A 25,463-nucleotide genomic window follows, 5' to 3' on the forward strand; every position below is an offset into this window, starting at 1 on the left:
GACAGAAATTTAGGCAAGATTTTCTTCCTAACAGCAAGAGTTGCAAAGTACCATTGGTGTGAAAGCCTGGCAGTGAAGTTTATAAAGTAGGAGGCTAATTCAGCAAGGTGAAGATCAAGTAGTTAAAGATGTAGCTAATTAATATGTTTCAGCTAAAATTCAGCTTTGATACATAAGATGCAAAATCACACTTTAAAATCTGATAGATAAATTAGATTAAGTCTTTTCAAAGCTGATATACAGTTTTAAGTACAGCCTCTGTTCTCTTTAGAATTATCCAGAGTTCCTTGGGAAGCTGATTATTTTTTCTTATTAATTGAAGATTATTGTTTTGTGTAGATGCTGTTTTATGTTGAAATTGTAAAGTGAAAGCTCCCAGCCATTTTTAAATGTGAAGAGTAAGTTAATCATTTTTAATGCAGTTGAGAGTAACCACTTGAAATTTTTTACAGATACAGTTATCAGTGAGAAAGACCCTTTGGTTGGTGCGCTTTGATTTAACAAAGATCTTTAACAAAGATATGAAGTCTGAAGTGAGCATGCACAATACATATTTTTGTCAGACACCCAGACAAATCCCCTTAGCAAAACCAGAAGGTCTTTTCTCAGTTACGTTTCTTTTGTAATCTATTCAATTTAGTGTATTAGTATTTGCATAGACTTAAGGTGGCCATAATGCAAACCTTGTTATGCCTGTACATATCACGTCACATTATGCAAAAATAAATAAATTGGACTTCACAGTGCCAGAAGACTTTCTGAATTTCTGTATCAACCTGAGAGTGGGTTGGGATCAAGCTTTGCAAAGTTACACGTTTCAGTGATCACAAATGTAAGCTTTTGACTAGCTTTTAGAATATGAATTTTAAGGAAATGTTTAAAATGTTAACCTTAATTTAAACTGCTTGGAGCATAACATAAATGCATGATTAGAAACATAATAGGACTAACCTCATAAAATTCAACATTTTTTTTTGAACTACGTGCCAAATCACTTTGATTTTTATGATTGATTACAAATTGTGCGGATGTATACTGCACTATTATATAGCTCAAGGAGGCATAGCATGAATTATATTCAAGGTAGGATGACTTTTAATCAATATGATGACAATATTATCTTGTTTAATTTGTCTGATGGCAGTATTAAACATCAAATCAAGCTGTTTGTTATGTCAGAGAAGTATGAAGTATGGCAGAAATAAAATTCGCTTGACACCAGTTTTTCTGTATTTCATTGCTTTGACAGGCCATCATGATTGGAGATGATATTGTGAATGATGTAGGAGGCGCCCAGCAGTGCGGGATGCGAGCTCTGCAAGTACGGACAGGGAAGTACAGGTCAGTTGACACTATACAGCCTGCACTCCGCGTGGGTCATCGTGGAAGGAGGGGAAATAACTCTAGATAATGATTTTTGTATTTACCTTTCTCTCAAACTACACTGTGTTCTGATTTTTTTACACCACATTAATTTCTAAAAGAAAAGGAATTATAGTTTGGAACCTACTAGAGTTTCTGAATAGCGCTTTAAAATGAATGCACCAGACCTGATTTTTTCCATGCCTTTCCAGATCTTTTCCTGTTGGTGGGACAGATTTGCCATCAGTTTACACTTCCATTTGTTGTCTGAACAAACACCTCCTTGTGCAGCAGTTAGGCTCTAATCAGGTGGTTGATGACATTTTTATTTGCAAAAAGCATTTTGGGAAAACACTGTGTATGTGAAAGTGGCAGGAATGGGGAGGCCTGTTGTCTCTGATCTTTTAAAGAAATCCTTTCTGATAAATTACTGTTATAATTTCTTCATCGTGTTTAGTGCACAGAGCTGGTGTGTTTCTTGGGTCTTGCTTTTTTATGGCTGTATGCAAGTGTTCTCCATTTGATGTGAGATGGGTCTGAAGCTTCTAGCAGGGTTAAGATTGTAAAATTAGACTATTGGCTCAGAGATCTCTGTGGGTCGTATCCTACAGCTGTAGGCAGGACTTCATATGTCTGTTATTTTCTCCAGACATACATATTCAGCACTGAGATGTCTGGGTTGCGAAAGCTGGTTCTCCACTTACCATCTTACTAGAGCAGGCTTCTGCAGATGCATTCACCTCTTTCAAATGGCCCTTCAGCCCCTTCTCCATGCAAGTCTCTCTATGATCCTGTGCTTTCATTGACCGAAGAGCTATGTCTCTGCCGCTGCTGCTAAGAGACCTGAGTGTTGTTGTAAACCTGGTGTGGTCCAGGGGTGCCTGGTGAAAAATTAAGCCATCGTCTGATGCTCAGACAAGTTTAGCTTTGAAGACTGCTCAAGGTGGGTCTCCAAATGCAGTGAAGACATTGGTCCATACATTTAACATTTGGACTCCATAACACTCAAGAACCTCCATCTTTTATACATACCTCTTTGTAGTAGACATAGTTCAGTAACAGCATCTATAATTTGTCATAATCTGTATTTTTACAGCTTTGCTTTATTTTGAAATACTGAGACTGTAAAAGGAGGGTATTCTTTTTAGAAGGGATGCGGCAAGCAGGAATGGTGGTTGCCATAGGATATCTGAAAAGTTATTTTGTTAATTTTCAAGTGAATTATCTCTCTTAATTTTCCTTTTTGTTTGTGCAAGTTGAAGACAATTATAACTAAACTAATACCCACTGCCCTAGTTCTGATGGACAATTAAGTGATGATTTCTAGAAAAGAATAATCTGAACAAAGACAGATACAAGTGTATTGTAGTTTGGTATTTTTGCATCTTTAAGATAATAAATCTCAAAATCAATTATCTATCTATCTGAATAAATCTCAGGGGAAAAAAAGAAAGAAAAAAACAAGTATACAGTTTGTGCTGTTGGGGTTATTTATCTGTAATCTGTATAATCAAATTAACTTCCTAAAGCAGAGAGTTAGGATTCAGCAATTCATTTTTCTCTGGTATCAGTGGAGATCATCAGACAGCACTTTGCAAATCTACATCTTAATGTCATGCAGATATGGGTATCAGTGAAGGAAATGTCTCTGGAAACAGAAGTAAATTGAACAAACGTCTCCTGTGGTATGCTCAGTCCATCATAAGATAAGCCACAGGAGATGCTGCATTCAAATCTTTCAGACAACTGACATATATATATACACACACGTATACAGTGACGTATATATACACATGCATATATATGTGTACATGTATGTATATGTATTTCTTCGTATATATGTGTGTGTGTGTATATTCATATGTTGGAAAAGCGTTTTCTAGTATGAAGTTTGAGCCACAGTTTCACAGCTTATAAGGGAGTCATCAGTTGTTCTAGACTGCGAAAGAAAAGATTGCTTTCCACTGTTAAGTTTCCTGTTACAAAGTGTGGTTGCTGTTGTCCAAATCATATACTGTTATATGGCAAAGAAATACAGGCGAGCATGTGGTGCCAGTCCAGTTGTTAGCAATTGTGAGTAAAATGAAATAGCTCCTGGTTTCCAAGAGAGGCCAGAAGTGTGCATATTTTTAAGAATGACTGGTTTAGTATTCACAGAAAATAAAAACACACATGAAGTGTTGGGAGAGGCTGAAACGAACAACTGAATGAAAGCCGATAGGCAAAGGAAGTGAAAAATAGCAGAAAAATATAATTATTTCATGGCTGGTTTAGTTTAAAGTCTGATGGTGTAAGGTTATACTCTCTTGCACACTGGTATGGTATTTCTTGTTGACACAGAGCTGTGTGCTACACCCAAGTACCTCTGGATGGCACCGTTAGTACATTTAGTTCAGTGTTAGAAGCAACTTGTGCACCTCCCTTGAAAGCTAGGGCTATTTTGCAAAAGAAGGGTAAAACACAAAAGCTTCAGGGTTTTACTGTAGCTGCTCAGTGTTGGCGCTGTGAGATTTCCAGAGATTTTAGCTCTGAGAATCTTGCAGCTCAGGACCGGCGGTAACCCCACGTAACCCCGGTTGAGTTGCCTCTGTGTTTCTACAGCCATGAGTAGTTTTTTCCTTTTCCACCAGAATGATGGTGACTCACTTCAACAAAATGGATGCAAAGTTGATCTGAAAATAAAAAATAATAGAGGAACTGTACAGAAGAATTGTTGCAAGTTCATTTCATAGTGTACTGCTAGATGCATGGGAATTACCTTATTCACACAAGTCACACACACAGTTATGGCATTTTGCTTGTGATTCGGTAGGTTTCAAGGGCTTCTGCTGTCACCCTTCATCTTTATGTAAATGCTGACCCTGGGATGGCAGACGTTGCAGCCTCCGGTGCAGGGCTGTGCATCCGGGGCAATTCTCCTCTCTTCCAGAGTCACTGCAAATTACAACAATATTCTCGAGATCTGCTGCCCATCAAGTGCCGCCAAGGGTTACACACCATGCTGCAAAAGGCAGCGCAGCGGAGCCAGGGTTTACTCTCCTGTTTACTGTATTTCAAAGTGACTACAGCAATTGTATGCATACCGCAGGCTACAAAGCAACTTCATGCATCTTTCTTGCTTTAGTAAGCTGAAAGAAAATGTCTCCTTTGGCCTGAAAGCCTTTTATAGAAGAAAACTGTTAAACTGCTGATGTAAGAGTTTCAATAGTAGATGGAAGTGGACAGGTCTGCCACTATGTGAGAAACCTCCAAATGGGTACAGGAAACTGATTTCAAACTGAAGTTTCGCAGGAGCTTTTCTCTCCCAGGGTGGTGTTTGTGTGCTGTTGCTCAGTTACTGTGGTGATGGGTGCCAGCTTACCACTGAAAAACTGGTTTTGTGAATACGGGGCGGTGATTTGGCCTTACAGAGTAGCAGGTGACTCAAGATCCAGAGAAGCAGAAGCCTGTGTGCATGCAGAGCTGGTGTAGCCCAAGGGCTGCCTCCCTTCTTGTGGTCTCACTGTCCTGTCGGGAGCTGTGGTGGGTGAGGTCTTCTGTGCTGGCTACTCCCAGCACAAGATTTAAAGTATGGATTAAGCTACCATAAAAACATTCAGTCTTGCATCATCTTACACATGGAGGTCCTGAAAATTAGCTCCTTTCTGTCTTGCTTCCTTTGGATCTTTAAAGTTTAACAAAATCTGTGCAGCCAGATCCCTTTTGTTTGGCAAGGCTCCTCATTCCTGCATCTCCCATTTCAAATGCTTATCTTCTCCTACAAAGGTCTTAATCCTCCAGTAGAACTTCATCTCAGATGTTGAACTCTTCCCCAGGAGCCAAACCACACACAGAGTAGGTTAGTCCGTAAAATAGAATAAATCCTAGCTGCAAAGCATAATAGTATTTGTTAGTGCAAGTCAGGGTGGTGATGGAAAGGTGGTAGGGAGTAGACGGTGTTTTGAGTTGATCTCAGTCAGCCTGGTTCTCTGATGTGGGATGAGCGGTTCGGTTGGCCAAGTATATCCTTTATTAGCTGTAAAATCCAAATGCAGAGGGTCACTCTGACCTGCCGTTGTCCCCACTCTCTGTGTGTTCCCCTCTCCCTGCCTGAAAAACTAATGTTCAGTTTCTCTCTCTTACCACAACGTGGAGGTCAGGTCATCACCACAGACTTTTTCATGTACTGAGAGAAGAAAATGGTGTTAGGGTTTTCAGCACTGGGAAGCCTGACGCTAGTTATGATGTTTCTGTGCACACCCGTGTGGAGTCCCTTCGTAGCCAACATCTTTCCGATCTAGGGGAGAACATGTGCTTGTCTTCTTGGGCAGGGTGTGGGCTAATTCCACTTGCAGCTAATTGGCCTAGACATCAAACCAATAATTTCCACAATAACTATTGATTCTGCGGTGCTAAGTAATATCCTCATTCCTCTTTGTGGTGTGCAAGTTAGAGCAGAGAAATTACCTTGAGGCATTTCCAACTGTCTCCCCATAAATTCGGAAACAGCTTTCAGATGCGTCAGTGTGTCTAATTGCAGGTGATTCTTGGCAGGGCAGGAGAATTACTTACCCCTTTTTTGTTGTTTACAGATTTTGATTTATAAGTAATGAACTCTGGTCAAAATAAACCCTTTGCAGTGATTACTTTGCATACGCAAGATTTGTGCTCTGTTTCTGTTTTCATGCTGGTATCAAAGTGGAGCTGTTTGGAGCGAGCTTGGGGAAGAGTGCAACACAGAGATGAATTCCACGTATGCAAAAGCCTCTGGTAAATGCCAAACCAGACAGACTGACAGGGCCCCTGACAGCCAGCCCACCACCATCTCTTTTTAGGCACGAGCTCTTCAGCTCGCCTTTGGAATTAGTCTGTATGCACCATTTGGCTGTAGACAGAAGTTTGCAATGTCGTTTCCTAGCGGCGCCAGAGACTGTGCCATACACTCAAAAAAATAAACCTGAAACGGCAGCGTTCATCCCTCCGTTTCAGCTTTCCGTAGCTAGCATGCAGCGGTAGCCAGGAACGTTCGCTCCAGCAGTACTTGGGGTCCCGGCTGGTCCGTCACAGACTCGGGACCGGTTTCAGAGTTTGGCAGTATGAGTTCCTCCCGCTCAGTGCCATGTGATAGCTTCTTTGTAGGGCTAGGTATTTCTCTTAGAGCCATGGTTGATACTGCAACACCCTCGAGCTGTCTTGTTACGAACGTAAAGGATAAACCGCAGGACTGGGGCCCGAGAGACCTGCGTTCTGCTTCCAGCTCTACCACCGTTCTCTTGGGAGAACTGAATCAAGTTACTTCACGCTGCTGTTCTTCGCTCTCCCCACTTTGTAATTATCCTTTGAGGATAATTATCCTGGCTTTCTCAGTGAAGTGGTTTGTGATCTATTGCTCTTATCTGATTCAAGAAAGCATACAGAATTTGTACAGATTTATAGGAAATTAGCTTGCCAGAAGAAAAATTAGCCATGATGGAGAAAAAAGTTGTGACGGAGAAGTAGCTTTTAGGATAATATCATCAGCTGATTAAGGATTCAGAAAAACAGAGCGGCTCTTTGTAATAAACTCCTAAATGAAGTTATAAAGTGATTTTAAAAAAAATGTCTCCACCTAGAAATAAATTCAGAGCTATCACAGTGTGTGAACAGGTTAATAGCAAATGAAAGACCATGACACCTTTTGCGAAGAAAGAGTCACACTTTATTGCTCTGCAAAGAAGCTGCTTGAAACAGAAGTAGCATCCCTCCGCCCTCACTTTCTTGTTCACCGAGTTACTAACCGCAGCCAAGATGAACAGTTTTATTAGCTTGTTCGCCTTTCGTGGGCCTTGATGGAGCACAACAGACGTGCGTAATGAGAACCAACACGCAGAGACACTCCCTTTGTGCTGAAACACAACCAGAGGCATTTTCACAGCCTTGCGGTCCTGATGATTAGGCCTGTTTTAAGTATTAAATGGAAAGACTTCCAACCCACACTTACACTGTAAGAAGATGTATTATAATTCACATTAGTTAATGTCTTAAGTAATGTTTGTTAAAATCTAGTGTCAGCAAGTCAGTTTTCATTTTAGCATGATAGCTGATTGCAGTAAATCCAAAAGCATAGTCATAGTCACCATTTACTGCGTACTTAAATCCCAGTTTGTGCTCTCCACATGAGTTCGCTCTCTTCACACGCGTTTATCAATTTGTTGACTACGCTTTGGTTACTGTAATCCTGGAAGCAGTTTTATAGAAGAAGTCCCAAGTAAATAACGAGTGTTCTTATGCTAAGGCACTGCATCTGTCGGCAGCCTTAAGTTTTCCCAGTACGTTCACAAAGTCCTGACACGGGAATTACGGCGTGAGTATCTGGTGCTTTAGAAATGGCCTGTGAGAAGCTGTGTTACCGCGGGACGCTGCCGTAACCCAGCTGTCCACTTCTCCGTGTAGAGCGCAGCCCGTCGTCTCGCAAAGTAAAGAAACGTGCTGGAAACGCGTTATTGTAGAAGTACAAGCGGTGAACTTGGGAAACAGCAGATTTTGCCATCTGGATCTAAAGAATCATCTTTGGTGCGCTCTGAGTAGTTCTGCTTCCTTAATTGAATGCAGCCAAGTGTTTCCTTTCCTTCCTGGTGAGGTGATTGTTTGGTGTTGGAAAGGCCGATTCTGCCTGAATTTAAAACACATCTGACTGGAGCAGGGGGAGGGATGGAGAGTTCTGCCACGTTGTAGCTAATGCGCAACTTGAATTGTGTTTAGTCTAGAAGTGAGAGGAAAGCATTTTTCATTAGGATGCAGAGTGTGCTCGGGGCGGAGCTGTGCTAGGTGCTATATATATGCTCATGTGCTGTTCTGAAAAAACTAGTCTGAATGTCAGAAAAGAGATTAGTCTGTATGTAATGAGACTGGGGGCAAAGAGAAATAGGGGAGGACTGTGTCAGTTAAGCGATGCAACGGGATATGATATACGGCAGTCTTGCCGGTTCCACTCTCTACCTTGTCTGATGACTGCCTTTTCTGTAGCAGTCCTGCTCTGATCGGCTGTCACATCTCAAACGTTTATGGAAGGGAGCAACTTGCATCTTGCAAACCAAGATGTTAGTGGCCACAGCGGTCCCTGCTGCAGTTTTGCTTCCCCTCCTCCTCAACATCCGCACAACGCATTCAGGAGCAGAGGCAGCTCTTTTAAAGGTTTCTGCTCCCCTGTTCTGAGGTTGATAAATAAAGAGGAGAGGAGATGTTACCGATATCAGCTACGAGAAGCAGTAGGCATGGCACACGGGAGGATAAGAGGCTCAGATGGGCTTGATGGGTGGAACTAAATCACTTCCAAACTACTACTGAAAAGCATTTCTACTCTGAAAAGCATCCAGAGGTAATGGTCGTTTTGCTCCTGTTCTCTTCTTTTGTGGTATCATAGCCCACCTCGGCCGGCTTGGTAGCACGTGCTCCTCCAGCCCGGGCGGGCTATTGACTGGCAGCGTTCCTCCGGTGTGCGGGGCTGCGTACGCTCGTGCAAGTGCATGAAAAATAACAGAGCTGCTGGCAACATCAGGCCGGCGACTGCTTGTCCCTCAGTTTTGTGTTTTTCTCCCCCCCGCAGATACGTAGAGAAACATTAAGGGCGGCTGGAGTGTCCCACAGGAGGCAGCTCCGCTGGGGCTTTCCAGGGTTTTCCACGGAGCCTGTGCATCCCACACAACCCCTGCTTTCATTAGAGACGCAGGCCTTCCCCGGGAAGTGCCTGTACGAGGGGGCCGGCGGGGGGCCTGCAGCTTTGCTTCTGGCGGGCAGGCCTCTCGCTGACGGCGAGCGTGACGCCAGCCTCCCTCTCCAGTGCGAGCCTGAGAAGTGCAGCCTACGAGACGGGACAGGAAACAGGTCCCTGCTTATTTTTATCTTTCGTGGCCTTTTCTCAATGCTAATGTAACGTTGCAGTAGAAAAATTCCACAGCAAAATAGTCATGGGAGTTGATCAAACACAGCAGTGTTTCTCAACACTTGTCACTTGCAGAATGCCAGGCTATATTAGCTAGTTCACCAGCTGACAGCAGTGATGAATGCCATACCAATAGCTAACTACTTTATTTCCATAAAAATGCTAATGAGCGTGTTGAAATGTGCTGCAGAAGTGGCAGAGCTGGGACAGCTGCACAATTGTGGTTTCACTAGAGATTTCCTTTTTTAAAACACAGGTTCCTCTTCTCTGCATCTTTCCCCCCCATGGTTAAATGTCATCCTGGCTTGCTTGGTCGGCGGAGCAGTTCTGCAGTAGCTTTCAGCGAGCAGCGCAGAGAGGGAAGGGCACGGCAGAAGGGGAGACTTGTCTGAGAAAGCCGAAGCAGAACGTTCATTTCCAAAAAAGAAACAAACAAACAAGAGAGACGGGCCAAATTAGTCACTAACGTAACTCCCTTGAAGCAAAAGATTCAGTATCTGAAATTTAATCTTTCTTCTGGCTTAGGCTCTTACTCATGCTGTAAACACGCTCAGGAGCCACTGTGCTGGAGCAGTACCTTGTGCTCGGCAGCGTACAAGCCCAGAACAGCAGAGGATTCGTGCTTCAGTGCCGTGCTGTTTGGTCTGCAAACACTTGAGGCTACCTGCAAGCTGTCTGGTGACATTAGGTTTTTTCTTCTCACTCTATGCAGATAGCAGAGTGCATTTAACCAACAAACCCAGCGTGGCTGGGCTGGGGCCCTGCGTGTTTTCAGGTCTCTAGATGCAAGGGAGGGCCCACGACCGTGCAGAGCTGGAGGGAGCCCGGCGCCGGGTGAGGAGCGCGGGCTAAGCTCGCTGAACCGCCAGCCTGGAGCCGAGCGGGGGCTGCGCTGCAGGCGCGTGGCTTTGTGGCCGCGGTCGCGGAGGGGACGGAGCCGAAGGTTTGTTCGGAGGCGTGGGATGCGCGCCCGGGGAGGCTGAGGAACGCGCCGCAAACACGAGGCTGAGCAGGGCCGAGGGAGCGGTGGCGAGAACCGGGGGCTGCTCCCCTTCGAGCTGCCTCCATCCTCAGCGCTCGGCCTGGTTGCTGTTTTCCAGGCCCTTTGCAGGACATGACGCAACTCGCTTAGAGGTAAAAGCAAAGAAGCCAACAGTGCCAGCTTATAGGTCTTCTGCAAGAGCTGTGAAATTACAGTGGCTCTGTACACGAGTGCTTATTTTGTGTGCGATGTCAAGAATAACAGAATAATGTGAGAAAAGGGGTCTGTCTGAAGAGCAGAGCGCTCCCTCCCCGCCTCCCCGTCTCCTCCTCCAGGGCCGAGCAGTGTACTTCGGTGGAGATGAAGAGAGCTTGCAGCTGACGCTTGGACGTGACTCATGTTCACACATTGCCCCGTAACTATTACGATTCTTGCTTGTTTGTGGTTTTCAGTCATTGTCAGCAGCGTGTATGGTTACACCTCAGCCCTGCTCCCTTCGCGTTTGCCAGGAGGTTGGCTAATTCGGCCCGCAGGTCGGTGCTTTTGAAGGGGCGCGGGGCTCCTGGGCGCCCGGGCCCTTAGCTCCCCCCAAACTGGCAGGGGAGGCAGCGGGGGGAGCCTCAGCTGGCCGGGTGCCGCAGCGCCTTGCACACACTGGTGCACTCGTAGCTACCTGCAGATTGTCTCGTTTTTAGAAGCTCTCTCTCTCTCTCTCTTTTTTTTCCCCTCCTTAATTGCATACTGACCGGGGTGCCTTGGACGTGAGGTATAATTAGTGGCTAAATGCATCTAAAATGGGCCCAGATGATTAACTGGCTCTAACATACTGCTAAATGCTGGCCCTGGTCTGTATTCCTGCTTCCGTGCTGATATTATTTCTGTGACGGTCTTCGGCCGTGAAGCGGTTTCGCGCCGGAGCTGAAGCGGCTGCGGGCTGCGCTCGGCTCGCGCGCGCGGCCGCTGGGAAGCGCCTCCTCCGCAGGCCGACGGAGCTGCGCTTAGCTGCGCCTCTCGCAGGGACACGGAGCTGGTCGTCCGCATCCAGGAACCAAGCCTCGGCGTTTCGGGAGGGTGATTTTGGCCGCATTTCTTACAACTTGCTTTCCTTATGACAGTGTATACTTTCATTTCACAGCTGTGGTTGCTTTACAATTCCCCGTCGCATTTCGAGTGCCACCTGAAGCATGCAGAGAGGAAGATGTGTCATTTTGCCCTTTCAGCTTCTATTCACTCCCGGCCCATTTTAACAGCTGTCAGTACACAAGTAAAACATTATCACTATTATGCAGTCTGTTCTTGCATGAAAAACTTGGCTGCGCTGTGTGTGTTGCTGTGGTGTTACAGATGGCGGTTACATTCCTGCAGAGAGAAGGGCTGGGATTCATCTTCTCTGGTTTTCGACAGCTACAGCGCAAACACCTGCGTATGAGCGAGACACCCAGGTTCCCTTCACAGAGAGAGCTGGGCACACATAGGTATAAGCCACCTCCTTGTATAGTAGGTCAGACGGATCATGCCCCAGGAACGTCTGTTGCTCTCCGTTATTTATAAAGACAGCGGCCGTGAACGTGGATGTCTGCGTGTGCCCTGGTGACGCCTTTAACCCCCTCCCAGGCTGGGAATGGAGGAAGCGAGAACCATCTATTAATTGCTGCGCATCACTTGCGCCGGGCATAGATGAGCAAAGCGCAGTGCCCACATCGGCTCGCTAGGGTGGTGCAAGCAGGGAAACTAAGGCAGAGAGTTGCTTTGCCGCTAAGCAGAGTTTGGGAGGGGGGCACAGCCAAGTGGCTGAGCTGGCGGAAGCGGGCTGGCGTGTGTTCGATCAGAGGCTCAGCCCTGCGCAGTACGTTGCACTTTGCACGTTGCTGCCGCCACGGCTCGGCCACACGTGCCGGAGCGGCGTTTTTCCCCTTAGCCCTCCCCGTTCCCCCGCCGCCCCAGGAATTGCCAGTTTGCAGTTTGTAGCTGAGGAGATGTCGTTCTCACGGTGTGAATTTCCAGAGCGCCACAAGGAGCATAATGCAGCCAGCAGAAGACTCCAAAGTGCCAGATCAAATTCAGACCCTTATTTTGGATTTACAATTGCAGTTTATAGAGGGTGGGAGCTTGAAGTGTTTTTCATCTCTGTGCGGGCTGCCAGAGTGCTGCGCTGAGCAAAGCAGCTGCAGCCTTGCTTTAAAAGAGGCTCCTGTGCTGGAGAGCCCCTAAACCTGCTACAAAGTGCAGCTTTGTCTGAACTCTGACAGACATTTGCAGTTGAATAACATTAGCTGTTAGGCTCAGCTATTGGCTGCGTGACACTGAAATCAGGCCTAAAAATAGGAGAATGTCTGACCCTGAAGTGAAGAATTTTCACTCATAACCCAGCCTGGCGTCCGCCCAAGTTGACATCATCTGGAGGGGAAGTTGGAAAAGCTTTCAAAATGTTGCTTTCCGCAGAGGAGCTCTAAACACTTGTGTCAACTCATAATCAGGCAGCACATTTGCAGTGACCGTGAAGCAAAGGACGGAGGGAATGAAGAAGAAAAGAACCAAAGATGGAGGAGGAGGATAGAAGCAGCATGTCAGGAAAAGGTTTTGGGAGCGTTGTCTATGCGTATGTCTAGGGGAGATGATAGGAGACAAAAGGTCCCATTCAGGCCTTTCCATGTGAGCAAAAAAGGTGCATCCTAGCCACTCAAGGGCAGGCACAGTGCTTCTCACAGCCCCTGGAAATGCCTGCCTGTGGCAGAGCTAACATGGCAGCTTCTGCCCTCCTTTCCTCCAGCACAGGCAGGGAAGCTCGAAGTGGTGTTGCTGCACGCTGCCAGTCCTGCTGCCTGTGGCACCTCTGGAGATAATGTCGCAAGTTACCTGAGCTGGAATCTGTTCAGAGCGTGTCAGGAACTAAAGCAGAGCCTGTCCCATCAGTGTCACAGAGATGGTTTTGGTTTTTTAGCTGTGATAAAAGGTATTGAGATACAGCTGAGGTTGCAACCCACGGCCCATCTGGGCTCTCAGATCTCCACCTAGATTGTGGGAGTAACGTCAGACCCTGTGGTTGTGTGAGCGTGCGCGAATTAGATGTCAGAGTGCTTGGATACTGCTTACAGCAGCCATGGAAGTATCTGAGATAGCCAGGTACTGAATGGTCTGTCTTGATTTCAGCACTTTGATATCTGAAAGCAGCTTTGCCAGGCCTAGCTTTCAGGGATTTGATCAAAATCTGTGCTCAAGTCGCAAGAATGACCTTGTTCTTGTTATTCTAAATCCAAACCTGCTATTGCTTGAACCTAATTCTTCATGTTTATGTGCTGAGCTTCTTTGTCTCTTTTAAAAATGATAGCGTGTAAAAAATGTAATAGACAGTTTTCCTCTGAAAGCCCTGCAGCAAACTCGCTATCTTCTTCCCAGTGGGTGCTATCACGTGATTCCTTTGCTTTTCCTCTAAAGAGGAAGCATTTATGCCTGTGCTGTCAGAGTGCACCGTGGAAGCTGTAGAGCTTTTCAGATGGTGAGAGGTAAGTATAATATCTGTATTGGGTGTCTCCGTTACCCATTTTTCCTTCTGCCTTTTAAATTCGCATTGCATTATTTATAATGCTGTTATAGCAAAGATGCCCGAAGCACAACCTTGGGCAGTATTTTGTCTCTGAGTCCCAAATGAAGCTAAAAAAAACTGCTGTTGCTTGGTAAACACTACATCAAGAGCTGATTTCATAAATACTGCTGGCCACTTCTAACCAGCAATGAGAAAAAAAGAGAAGAGGGGAAAAATAGTATCAGACCAATCTATAATCTAATATTGAAGCAATTTATTTGGTTAGAGACTGAGACATGTTTTTCAGGCATGCAAGCCCTTCTTCAGGTTTTCATATCTGAGATCATCACAACGGTGAAACTCCTGCTAGAGACAAGCAAATCCTCTGCCAGTTTAAAGACATCTGCCATAGCAACACACACAAACTAGCTGCTTTTCACTTATTCAGCCTTTGGTTAGGATTTGTCTGACTAAGCATGAGAATATTTCTGGTTGTCTGCTAGGAAATGACCAGGCTGTGGTTGCAAAGATGTTTCTTTGGCGCTGCTGGAGCCCATGAAAGGCAGATGATAGTCCAGGCAGGATCAAGAATTGTCTTCGCATACGTGCCACAAAACGTGCCAAGGTCAAATGGGGTAAGGTCCCTTTCTTAAGTGTACACTCTGTGAAGATCAAGAGAGGAAGGTAGAGATGTGGCCCTTGGGCTATTTGAATAATAGGAAATAAGTGGGAGTTGAATATCGTGAAGGTTTTCCATTCTGCATGTCTGAGCGTTGTGCAGGTTTTTTTCGTGGGTTTTACTTCAAGTCCTGGACTTTGAGTTTCTGGGGTTACACATATGCTATATCTCCAAATAAGAACTTGGACAGAGTTGCCACATTTTACCCATTTTTTGTGTGAAAGCTTGAAGCCTCTCTGACTGAGAGACAAATCTGTATTTGCAAATAGATTGTGAAACTTTTTAGCTTTTGATCTCTGCTGCTTGTTATTAAGAGCAGCCCAACTTGAGTAACTGTGTGAAAGGCAGGGACTTAACAGCTGGAATGGATCTCCTGTAGGACAGCAGTGAATGCCAGTCCTGCTGTAGGTCAGCTGCTCAGTTATGGACCCCTGCTTGCACGGGGCGTTAATGCAGCTGACAAATGAAAGCGGCGCACGCCATGGAAGAGCTGCCTTTATTCTTACAGACAGAGCTCTTATTTTTTCTTGTTGGTCTAGATGTTCTAGCAAACACTCCACTTCCTTGTCATCTTTAAACCACGCAGAGGTGTGGGGAGCTTACCTTTACCAAAGCAAGTGGACTTTTGCTTTGAACACTCCCTTTTTTGGGATTTCAGGCTCAACTAGTCACCCCTGCGCTCGGCAGTCCCTGAGTTTCATGACACAGTAGTTTCGTACATACCTGTATTTTCGTGCACATCATCTGTTCTCTCTTAAAGCTACATCTTTTTCAAAACATGTCCCTAGATAACCATCCTGTTATTCTGTTAATCTATACAAAGTTAGACATGGGTGCAGAGGACTTGCAGTGGAAGAGGGAGCAGGCTCTGGGGACTGTGAGACAGGGAGGCCGGCAACACCGATGTAAATGCATACGTAGCCAGCGCTGCCGCGCGTGACACAGGTCGTCAAATAAGCTGTAGAACATTCAGATAAAAATATTGTATGTCAAAAGACTATTATGCTTGCAGCGTGAATTCAACCATATTGTGCACTTGCTTTGAGGAACAGTCCTTAATTAAACGATCACGTACCCTTCCCCCACCCCCAAATCCTTGTCTCCTCCAGTGCCTGGGGCAGACATGTGCCTTGAATGTGCAGTGACTTAAGGAGTTCCTTTTTGTACTTGCCAGTCACTGCCTGATGGTGTCCTTTATTGCCTGTGTGCCATTATTGGTTTCCATGTGGGCTTTTCTCCAATGTCTTGCTCACAGTTAAATACAAACGTTAATGCATTTATTTCCAGAATGGAGCTTTGAGATACTGTCTTAACTTTGCACGCAGGGAATTGAGGCACAAAAGTTAAAACTGACACTGTCCAAAGGGTCAATTGCTTGCATGCTTAGTTTGAAAATGCTTGAGCATTGCATGTAAACATGTTCAAAACACTGCTCACAGCAGCCACGGTAGCATCTGTGTGGGCTCAGCACTTCTGCAGATGAGGTCCCAGCTGTCCCCAGGCAGGCACTCCGAAAATCAGAAGTGCCTTAAGAAATGTTTGGGCCAAACAGCTGGGCATCGTGTATGAACAGCGTGGCTGGCGAAGGGAGAATATGCGGTTCTGCAGGGCAGCACTGACCTTTTTCATCTCAAAACCATCTCTTCCTTCCTTCCTGCTGCTCCTCGGTCCTCAGAGGTGCTAGTCTCCACTGCACAACCCAGGCTTGGTCACAGAGCAGGCTCCATCCTGTGCTGTAAAAGAAACCAGAAATCCCAATGTTCAGAAATCAGGGGAAAAAAGAGTATACAATCAGGTCATTAAAGATTTGTGTCACCATCCCTTTGCAGAGGGACTCTGTGGTTAATCTGGTGGATGAATAATAAGGTCTGTGTTGGGTCTGGTGAGACTCTCCTTCCCCCTTCTCTGGTGGAGAAATCCCTGCTCCGGAGACTTATGAGATGTGGATTTGGTGGGAGCATAGTCTCTTTAGAGCGCAGATACAATGCTGGACTCAATGGCCTCGGTTAGGCCTCGGCTTCTCCTGCTGAAGAGAGCGGCGAGCACTTGGCACCCATTAGTGGAGCAAAAGGACAGTTTTTGGCTGAGGACTCTGAGGCCAACTCCTGTTCATGCAAAATGGGTACAAAGACCGCAGTTGAAAGAAAAACCTGTCTGCATTTAAATCAGCCTAATTAAAGTGGCTTTTTCCATGAGCAGCGTTAAGCTGGCAGGCACGCTGCGTTGCCTGCCCAAAGTGATTTGTGCAATTACCATCTCTTGTGTTTATCTGGTGGTTTTTTCTTATAACAGTTATTTATGGGATATTGCTCTGTGAATATCACCTATGTGCTGCACGTTGTTTTTTATTGAGAAATAGAGGGGCAGACTGTTACCTGCTGCAAGTAGTGAAGTTTAAGGGACTTCAGTAATCTCTGCTGATTTACACCTGCTGGTCTTCTGGCCTACTGGATATCTGGAAATAGCTGAGCAAGTGTAAAAGAAAAAAAAAAGATTTCTCCATCCATCTGGAACACATTGCATACATCAGGGGAAGGAGAGGCATTTGTGAGAATGAACGCTTCATTTATCAGTGCATGAGCTATTGAAAAGACTGAATGTAGCTGAGATAATTATAACCAAGATTAGTCTTCTTGGAATGGAAAAGTAGTGACAATCCTAATTTTACCAAATCCTCTAAAGTGTACCGTCTATTTATTTAACACCCTGGACCCTTTCCTGTGGCAGAGGATCAGCTAGATTTATGGAGGTGCAGTTCAGTAATCTAAATTCTTCAGAGTTCATGTGCGCAGTCCGTAGGCTGCTCTGGTTATTTTCATTGTCGCCGCGCACAAAGGCCGTGGGAACACTGAATGCAAACGGGAGCGCGGCAGGCCGAAACCGAGGCCGAGGCAGCCACAGCAGTCGTCTTCCGCTTGTTCGGCAGGGAAGAAGTACCTGGCCTTTGCGAGCAGCTGTTTGGAAGTGTTCTGTTTGGAAGGGAAGGGAGCAAAGCTCCTTCCGCCCCGTCTTCAGGAGCTTCCTATTTCCTTTCTTTGCAGTGTGTGTGTGTGTGTGTGTTTTCCTGCATGTCTGTGCGGGGAGAGCAATACGTATTCAGAAATGCCCCGTGCAAAGAAGTGTCGTATTAGCAAATGCGTTTTGGAATTGGAGGACGGACTGCAGCTTCCTTGTGACAAGCCGTGGATCTCACCTGTGTATCCCACGTCTTACTGAAACCGCAAACCTCTGCTGGAAGCTAGAATAGCAGGACAAGAAGGAAAATGCCTTTGGTGCAGTACAGGGTTTGTTAAAAAAGAGAAGAGCTCATCCAGCATCCATGAAAAATGAAGACAGACGAAGGAGCAGAGCTGTGGGCCTGGAAGCCCTCGTGCTGCCTTCATTTAATATTAAAGGCAAATGCCGAGGCTGTGGTTAGCTCAGCAGCGAGGGCTCTAGGTTTAATAATTGTTGATGGTCTTTTCTGGAGCAAGTTCATATTCCCAGGCCTGCCTGCATTTGTGGGCTTATGAGCTGTGCTGCCTTTTGGCCGAATATTTACGCTTTTCCTACCATTTTTCTTACCACTCTTCTTCTAGTCCAGCATGGCTTGCAGGAGTTGAAATGCGTAGCCTTGATTTCCTGTTCAACTCTAAAGCATTGTGGCACTGTGGGATTTTAGAGCTCTTACAAAAACGTTAAAAAAAAAACAAAAGATGAAAATGTTGGTGCAAAGACAGAAGGAAAATTTCCTTTGACTCTTTCTGAGTCCTAATTTCAGTCCGAGAGTTTTGGTAGTAATGTAAGCTTTGTGTTTCGACACACAAGCTGAATTCTCCCTAATAAAATTTAAAAGCAAATTTTCCTTCAGGACACAACTTACAAAATCTCCTGCATTTTCCTTCTAAAGCACTGTCAGGAGCCTGCCGCCCTGCGCCTCCGCGGCTGCCTCGCTGCTGCGCTTCCCTCCGGCGACTCGCGCGTTCGGCTCGGCCGCCGCGTGACGCGGGCCCGGAGCAAGGCTCTGCGCGCCCGCTGGTTTGCTGGGGAAGGCCGGTGCTGCTTGGCTTGGGGACAGCGACATGGTTGGCCTGAGCAAAGCAGAGAGAAAGCCTTGCGTGCGCTTAGGCAGCAGCGGGGCAGGACCGCAGAAGGTATCGCCCTGTCACGTGTCCAGAGCGCTGACAGTGCCCTTTGTGCTAGCTTTGCTCCAAATTCAGCCATTTTCTGGGCAGTTCGTTGAACCCGAGAGCCAACTGCAGCTCCAGGTGTCAGGAAACTGCAGTGACTTCCGGAGGGCTTCGTATCTCATTGGTTTCCTGCTGCAGAGCTGGCAGAAGTCATGCAAGCGGTTAGCGGGGCAGAGGAGCGTCTGGCAAGGAGAGCCCAGGTTTAGGGGTGGCTTCTGGCTCGTCCCTTCGGCCCTGCCGCCAGCCCAGCGTGGCTGTGGCCAGGGCGCTTGGGCTTGCCCTCCCTCCAGGCTGCGGACCTGGCTGGAAAGCTGCGTGGGGGTCTAGGCCGTCCCCGGCTGAAGGCAACACGAGCCGTTCCCTTGACTTCCGTCGGAACGGAGCAAGGTCTTGCAAATCCCGCACGTATCGCCTTCTGCCTGTTTTTTCTTTTTATTACTTTTAAAACATTGCACGCCCCAGTAACAAGAAGCAGAGACGCTCTTAAAATCCTAACCTGGGATCCCTTTCAGCTACAAAAAAGCTGCAGTAATAGTCTCAGCGTAGGTCTCAGGAGAGTGTTTTCGTATCGTGTAAACACAGGGTTTCTCAGAAGTTGCTCTGAGAGGCTCTTGGAAAGTTTTGGGAAGCACGTTGCAGAAGATGTTGACAGAGAGGGGAGGGATGCAGTAACCTACTTGCCTTCTATCAGCGTCTTGGATCCTCTGCTCCAGCTGCAGTGTACATTACTTAGCTCCAGATTGCTTCTTCTGGCACCCTCCTCCCACACTCTTGTGTACTAACTTGGCCATTCTCAAGGGCTTTGTCCCTGCCAAGGCACAGCCTGTTACCAAAAGAAAAAGACAATTAAGAGGAAGCAGCAGAGTTTGCCATATAAAATGTTTAAAACGTAGCCACGCTGAATAATAATGCAGAGCATAGTTTCATCCAGACAGATGCTTCCTGGATCGAAATGAGCAACTGGATCTGCTGGAAATGGGTAAACAGCGTTGCAGCTCCCAGTTCCTTCAGTCTCGGAGGCTCCCAGGTATCGTTCCAGTAAACTTCCTCGCCTGGCTGCAGGTTGCTGGGCTGTCACACAAGATAGCTCTGGGCGAAGAGGCTCCAACGGGGGCTTTTCTTGCTGATTGCTGACAAGGCTGCGCTGAGAGCTCTGGCCTGGGCCCCGCGTGCGTGCTCAGCCTGCCAGGGTTAGTGGGGTGCACGGGGGCGCATCCTCCGCACCGGCAGCTCCAGCTGCCCCCGATGCCCGCTGCGAGAGAGCACCCCGCGTCGGGCACCCGAGGAAGGGTGTAGGGAGGGCCTTGGGGAAAGGAGAACCGTCACTGGGCTCTGGAGCTGAAGGGAGACCTGGAGCTGAAAGCCAAGTGCCCGAGAGCCCCAGCCTGTGCTCCAGGAGCCCGTTACCCTTCCGGCAAAACCCACGCTCACAGCCAGGTGATAGCAGTGCTCAAGTGAAAACCGGTAGAAAAATTGCTGCGCTTGTTTTAGCTCGGTTGGCTGCACGCGTGTATCAGTGTTTTCTGAATGGAAAAGAGCACAGTCCTTTGAGAGCGTCTGGAAAGAAATCTGATCTTGCAGCTTTCTTCAAGGGCATTGCAAACAATGGAGACATAAAACAACCCATATACAAAAGTAATTGGCAGTGTCCTTTTCACTTCTGCCTGACCTTTTCAGTGGTCTGTAATTTGATTACCTGGGCATTCCTATTCTCCTCCTCTGCAGCCTGGGAGACAGCGTTCCTGGGGCCAGCCACTCAAATGGCAGGAGACAGTACAAAATGAAAAGCAACCTAGAACATTTCTGCTTTTCCTGAGAATTTCTGTATTGGACCTGAGGGCTGTGATATGTCATCTGGCTGTGAGTGGAACAAGCACAAACAGCATCCGTATTCAGCACTGTCTTAAGCAGTTAGCACACTGGCTTGATCCCAGGTGGCAATCATCTGGAAGCTGGCTAATTTCCAAGTGAATTCAGGAGCTGCTATCTTTATAGGAAACTCCTAGAGGATTGAATAGGCAGTAAAACAACAGTTTTCTACAGCAATTACTCTGCAGGGGATTTGGCCAGATCTCTGCATAGCAAATGTATAGGACATGCCTATAGAAATCCTTGAGAGTGCAATAGAATTTAATCAATCCTATTTGTTTGTACGGAGAGTCAGGCCAGATCTCCGCGGCAAACACCCAGGGAAGTCTGGAGGCAACAGAACCTGTTAAACAAAGATACCTGTGGCTCAGGGAGCAGAATATGCAGAATTTGCCCTTTTTTCCTCTGTAAACCCCTCCCCTAACTGCATCTCACATGCATCTCACAGTCTTTGCTTGTCCTTTTATTTTCCTCTTTTTTTCCTCCTCTCTCTCTCTTTGCCCCGGATTCTTTGTTCGTTCGTTTGTTTGTATGTCCGCCTTGCTCTCGTCCTATGCTCCCTTCTGTGCTGGAAGCCAACGGGAGGAGATTGCTTGCGATGGGGCTCTTCTGCGGCCCTGTTTGCCGTGGTCCCCAGCGGAGGCGTGAGGCTGAGCAGGAGCACGAACACGCTTGCAGACCCCCGTGAACACAACGCAGACCCTGGTCCGGCCCAAGCTGCACCCCGGGGACGCCTGGGCCCAGCGACGTCCTCCTGGGAACACGTCGTGGAGAGCTGCCCTCCAGACTTGGGTCGCTGCGAGGGAATGAGTTCCCCACCAATCTACTGGTGTCCGCTTTGGAGACTGGTCCCGGCTTTGGGATTTCACGAGGCAGCAGTCGCCAAAGTCCCCAATGAGTTCCTAATAACCGGTGCCATTTTAAGGGGTTTTATTTCCAAATCTCAGGCATGTTTGTTATTCTCTTCAGAAATTCTGACTTCTGCTGTGCTTGGTAGTCTGTCCAAGCTGCATACAAGCAATAAATAGCAATGAAGAGCAACCTGCTGGTACAGTAATGCAGGGGCCAGCTGGCGTGACCGTGTGTTTACTTGACTGGAGATATGGACAGCATAGAAACATGACGACCTGCTAGCAGCTTCGACATCTCCACTGTCCTGTTCGGCCTGTTGTTCTTGCCAATAACATGGCAGTTTTGTGTAATTGCAGGAGATTCGAGAAGAGGTTCTTTTTGTTTATCAGCTCTGAGTTTTCAGTTTCCCTGCATACCAACTACATTTTGTTTACCATCAGTTTTACTGCTTCCTCTGGGTAGCTGCTTCTTTTCTTCTCTTCAGTTTCTGGGTCTCTCGTACAGCAACAGGAAAGAGAACCTTTCTAAAAGCATAGCGTTACGCGACTGTAAAACCACAAGAGGACTTAGGGGCAGGTGTGATACCTGAAACTCATTTTATCTCATTTCGTTTCCAAAGCAATTCATTTCAGACCGGCGGTGTCTTTTTAATATGCCAGTTCAGCAAAGTACTTGAGCGTGTGCCAGGCTTGCAGTACGTGTGTTGTCCTACTGAAGCCACAGACACGCCAATGGGGCAAGTTCTTCCAAACAAGGCACGTCTGAAAGTATATTGCTGAGCCAGGGTATACTCTGTATCGTGGCCAGATCCTCTTAGGAAGAAAACAGGCCACTGTCTGCAGAAACCCGAGTGACTGTTGACACGTTGTCAAGCTCGTTTCAAAAGACAGTGTGGGAGAAGCGTCCTTTACACTGAGATTGTTGTGCCTGCTTTCCACGGAAATGCTGACTCCACATGCTGAGCCAGGACTTGCTGTGTAGACAGGACGCTTGGCAGGGGCTTCTTCTGCGCGAATTATAATTACTGGGACAGAAAAAAAAACTAGGCCAAAAAAACTGGTCTTATCTGCTGGGACTCTTTGAAGAACAAAACAAAACAAAAAAACCACCAAAGCTCTCCAAAGCAGGAGCTTAAATATGGTCATTAACTCCCTCCTAAAATAATTAGGACTCAAGGAAACACCTCAGTGCTGTTTCTCTGCCTTGCAGAGCTTGGGCATAATGTATCCTCAGGTAACTGGGTAGCTTTCAGGCAGTAAGGGGGCTGCGGTAGTGTGTGGCATCTGACCAGCATTTTAAGGGGGGGCAGCAAAAAAGCATCAGAAAAACTGAAATGTGAAATAAGCAGATAAACCAGTCTTGCTTTTCCTATGTTAAGTCTGCCTGGTGCACTAAAAAGCAAGTGGGTGGGAAGAAAAAGCTGGAGACTGTCATGGAGTGGATTGATGAAGGTTGTTCCATCCTCACATGCAAATTCCAGGGTTTTCAGACATACTGCCCAAATCCCACTTCTCTTGCCATTCACAGGCAGCAGAATGATACGGAGCCACAGCTCACCTTTGATTTCAGAGACCGAGGTCCCGACTTGATGATAGATGGCAGTGAAGGAAGTGCTTCCTCCCTTTAAGGAATGCTCTGTTCCTCCTTTCTCTTCCTAAAAGGGCCCATATCCTATGTGTACGGTACCTCACCGCAGCGAGGGACCCCTTTGCCTTGTCCTCTTTCCCCATGGTACTGCTCATTCCCTGGGTTCTTCTTCCTGCCTTTTTTCCCAGGACGCCAGCAGGCTCTTGAGGCCGGCGTGCTCCTTTGTTCGGTGAGCTCTTCGGGCAGGCTCTTCGGGCAGCCCCAGCGGCAGGCCGGACAAGGCGTCTCGAAGACAAAATACAGCTATGGGCAGGATTTTCAGAAAGGCCTGAGTGACTCTGGAGTACGTCTCCCTGATTTCTGGTGGTGCTTCGGGGCAGTCTGGAAAACCTCAGCCTGGCTGTTTGAACAGCAAAGTCCTGATGTGTCTGTATTTCCTTTGGAGCTTCACTTCTGCAGCGCAGGAGCGTGTGTTTCTGAGCGGGTGTCACGCTTGCGGTGTGTAACTCGCGGATCTGAGGAGTTAATTTTTTGTGTTCGGCAGCGCAGCGCGTGCCAGGATGTGTCCTGGTCATGGAGCCAGCTTTCCAGTAGATGGCATCAAAGACAGCGAGTTCCTCTGCCCGCCTCAGCCTTCCCACTGGGAAGCTGCTGAGCGCTCTTTTCCTGCAGTCCCATTTCCGAACAGCGGTAAAGAAGCAGAATGTACTAAGGGAAGGCAGGACACACGTATGCCGCAGACACGGGCTTGCACTCGCTCTGTTTAAGAATGAGCAGTTTTGGAAATGATTGGAAATACAGGAGCAATTAGCTCAATGTAGTGGTGAAACTAGCAGCACTGCAAGGACCATACAAGTGCCTTTCATTCCTCTTTCAATATTAAATTTGGTATAAACTGGAGAAATATTTGTGTATTTTCTTTAACTGCTTTGAATTGCCACAGCACCTTAAAAAAAGAAAGCTGTGCATTGCTGGGTTTTGCTTCTGCTTAAGTGACATGACCGATATCTTCTTCTAAGGTAGGGCCTATTTTCCACCTGCCAGTGGGGACAGGGCGAGCTGCTGCATCACGGCTCCCTGCCCTTCATTTGTGTTGGACCAGCTCATTGGTAATCTTGCCAGAAAAATGCATTTGTCTGCTCATCCTGGGCCTTCATGTTCAGTTTTAAATGTCCAGATCGCTGGATTTAGTTTGCTTTTTTTGCATTTATATAATTACTGCATTTGCCGTGCCCTGCATAGTAGGAGGATTAATGATATTTCATCTTCTTTTTCTTTTTTTCTTTATAAACCATGAATATACCTCATAGTTGTTGCAGGTTAACAGTCTACTTTGAAGAAATCTCTTTTCTCAACTCCCATAATTAGGAATTCCTGAGATCAGTAGATTTAGGGCATCAGGAAACACCATTGAATCTGGATTGACATGTGTCATTTGAAAATTCGATCACTGACTCGATTGTTTCTGTTCTCTTTGGGAGCATTTCCAAAATCAGATTCTCTAAGTTAGCGGAAAGGAGGTCAAGAAGAATTGATGGGTACCCAGTGCAGTTTGGGATGAAGGAACATATATGTAGATTTTGTTTTTTAAACTTAGACCCTAATGTCTTTTAAATCTAATGATTGTAACTTACTGTGCCTTTGGGAAGTGTATTTCAGTTGTGTCCCAGCACTTGCATTAGCCAACAAACTTAGCACGATTTTATGCCTCTATTTTCAATTCAAATGAAGGAGCTGGCATTTCTTCCTGCTGGGTTGGTCTTCTGCTCTATTTGTAAGTTCAAAGAAAAGTTACTTTCCCTTCTTCGCTAGGCCACAAATGCCATATATATCTTGGGCCTAATTCTTCAGTCCACACACTCCAAGTAACCTTGACTTCAGTTGGTTGTAGACAGGATTTGGCCCGTGCTGTGGTGTTTGAGGGAGGCAGTCCCTGGCTGCGTAGAAAGTCAGCTGTAGGCACGCTGTAGCAGGCGGTGTTAACTGATACAAATGCGTAGTTCTTGTGGGACACACTACAGCCCAGGGTTGCTTGCTTGCCCTGTACAAGAAATTCCCGTGGAAAAGTAGAAGAGATTGAAGAGGGGAGCAAGCAAGTTTCTTCTGATGCCATAAGGAAAATTTACTTTCAGATGGTTTGAAATGTTGCATGCTCAATTTCAGCCTGAATATTCATATGCTCCTGGCTTTGAAAAATTGCATAGCCCTGGAATAAATCTTTCTCACAATCATTTTGTTCCGCTTACTTTGGAAGTGAATATCAGAGAATCACCTTCTTCGCTACTGAATGCCTAGTAAATGCGTTCAGAGAACGCAAAGGTCCTGGGTGTCTTTCACAGCAGGAACACGTGTGCTTACAAAGAGGTAAAGATCCTGAACGTGATTTTAGAAATTTCCACAAAGATGTAATGCATAAGAAAACTGCAACCCAGAAACAGGTATCTGAACAACTCTGAGGCCTGATAGACTATTTCTGTTTTCACAGAGGTACTTGTTTAGTACAGATGGAAGAAGGATGCAGCTTGATCCTCTTATATTGA

The 25,463-nt window shown here is 46.5% G+C and overlaps 1 protein-coding gene across 1 annotated transcript in view; it reads left to right on the plus strand.

Moving 5' to 3' along the window:
* The window catches only part of LHPP (phospholysine phosphohistidine inorganic pyrophosphate phosphatase), a 107,891-nt gene that overhangs the window by 31,597 nt on the left and 50,831 nt on the right, over window positions 1-25,463 (plus strand). Inside the window, exon 6 of the mRNA XM_067300356.1 lies at window positions 1,250-1,341. Within this exon, the coding sequence (XP_067156457.1) occupies window positions 1,250-1,341 (92 nt within the window). The remainder of the gene's footprint in view (window positions 1-1,249; window positions 1,342-25,463) is intronic.

The sequence above is a fragment of the Apteryx mantelli genome, chromosome 7 (assembly GCF_036417845.1).
Source record: "Apteryx mantelli isolate bAptMan1 chromosome 7, bAptMan1.hap1, whole genome shotgun sequence".
Classification (NCBI taxonomy): domain Eukaryota; kingdom Metazoa; phylum Chordata; class Aves; order Apterygiformes; family Apterygidae; genus Apteryx; species Apteryx mantelli.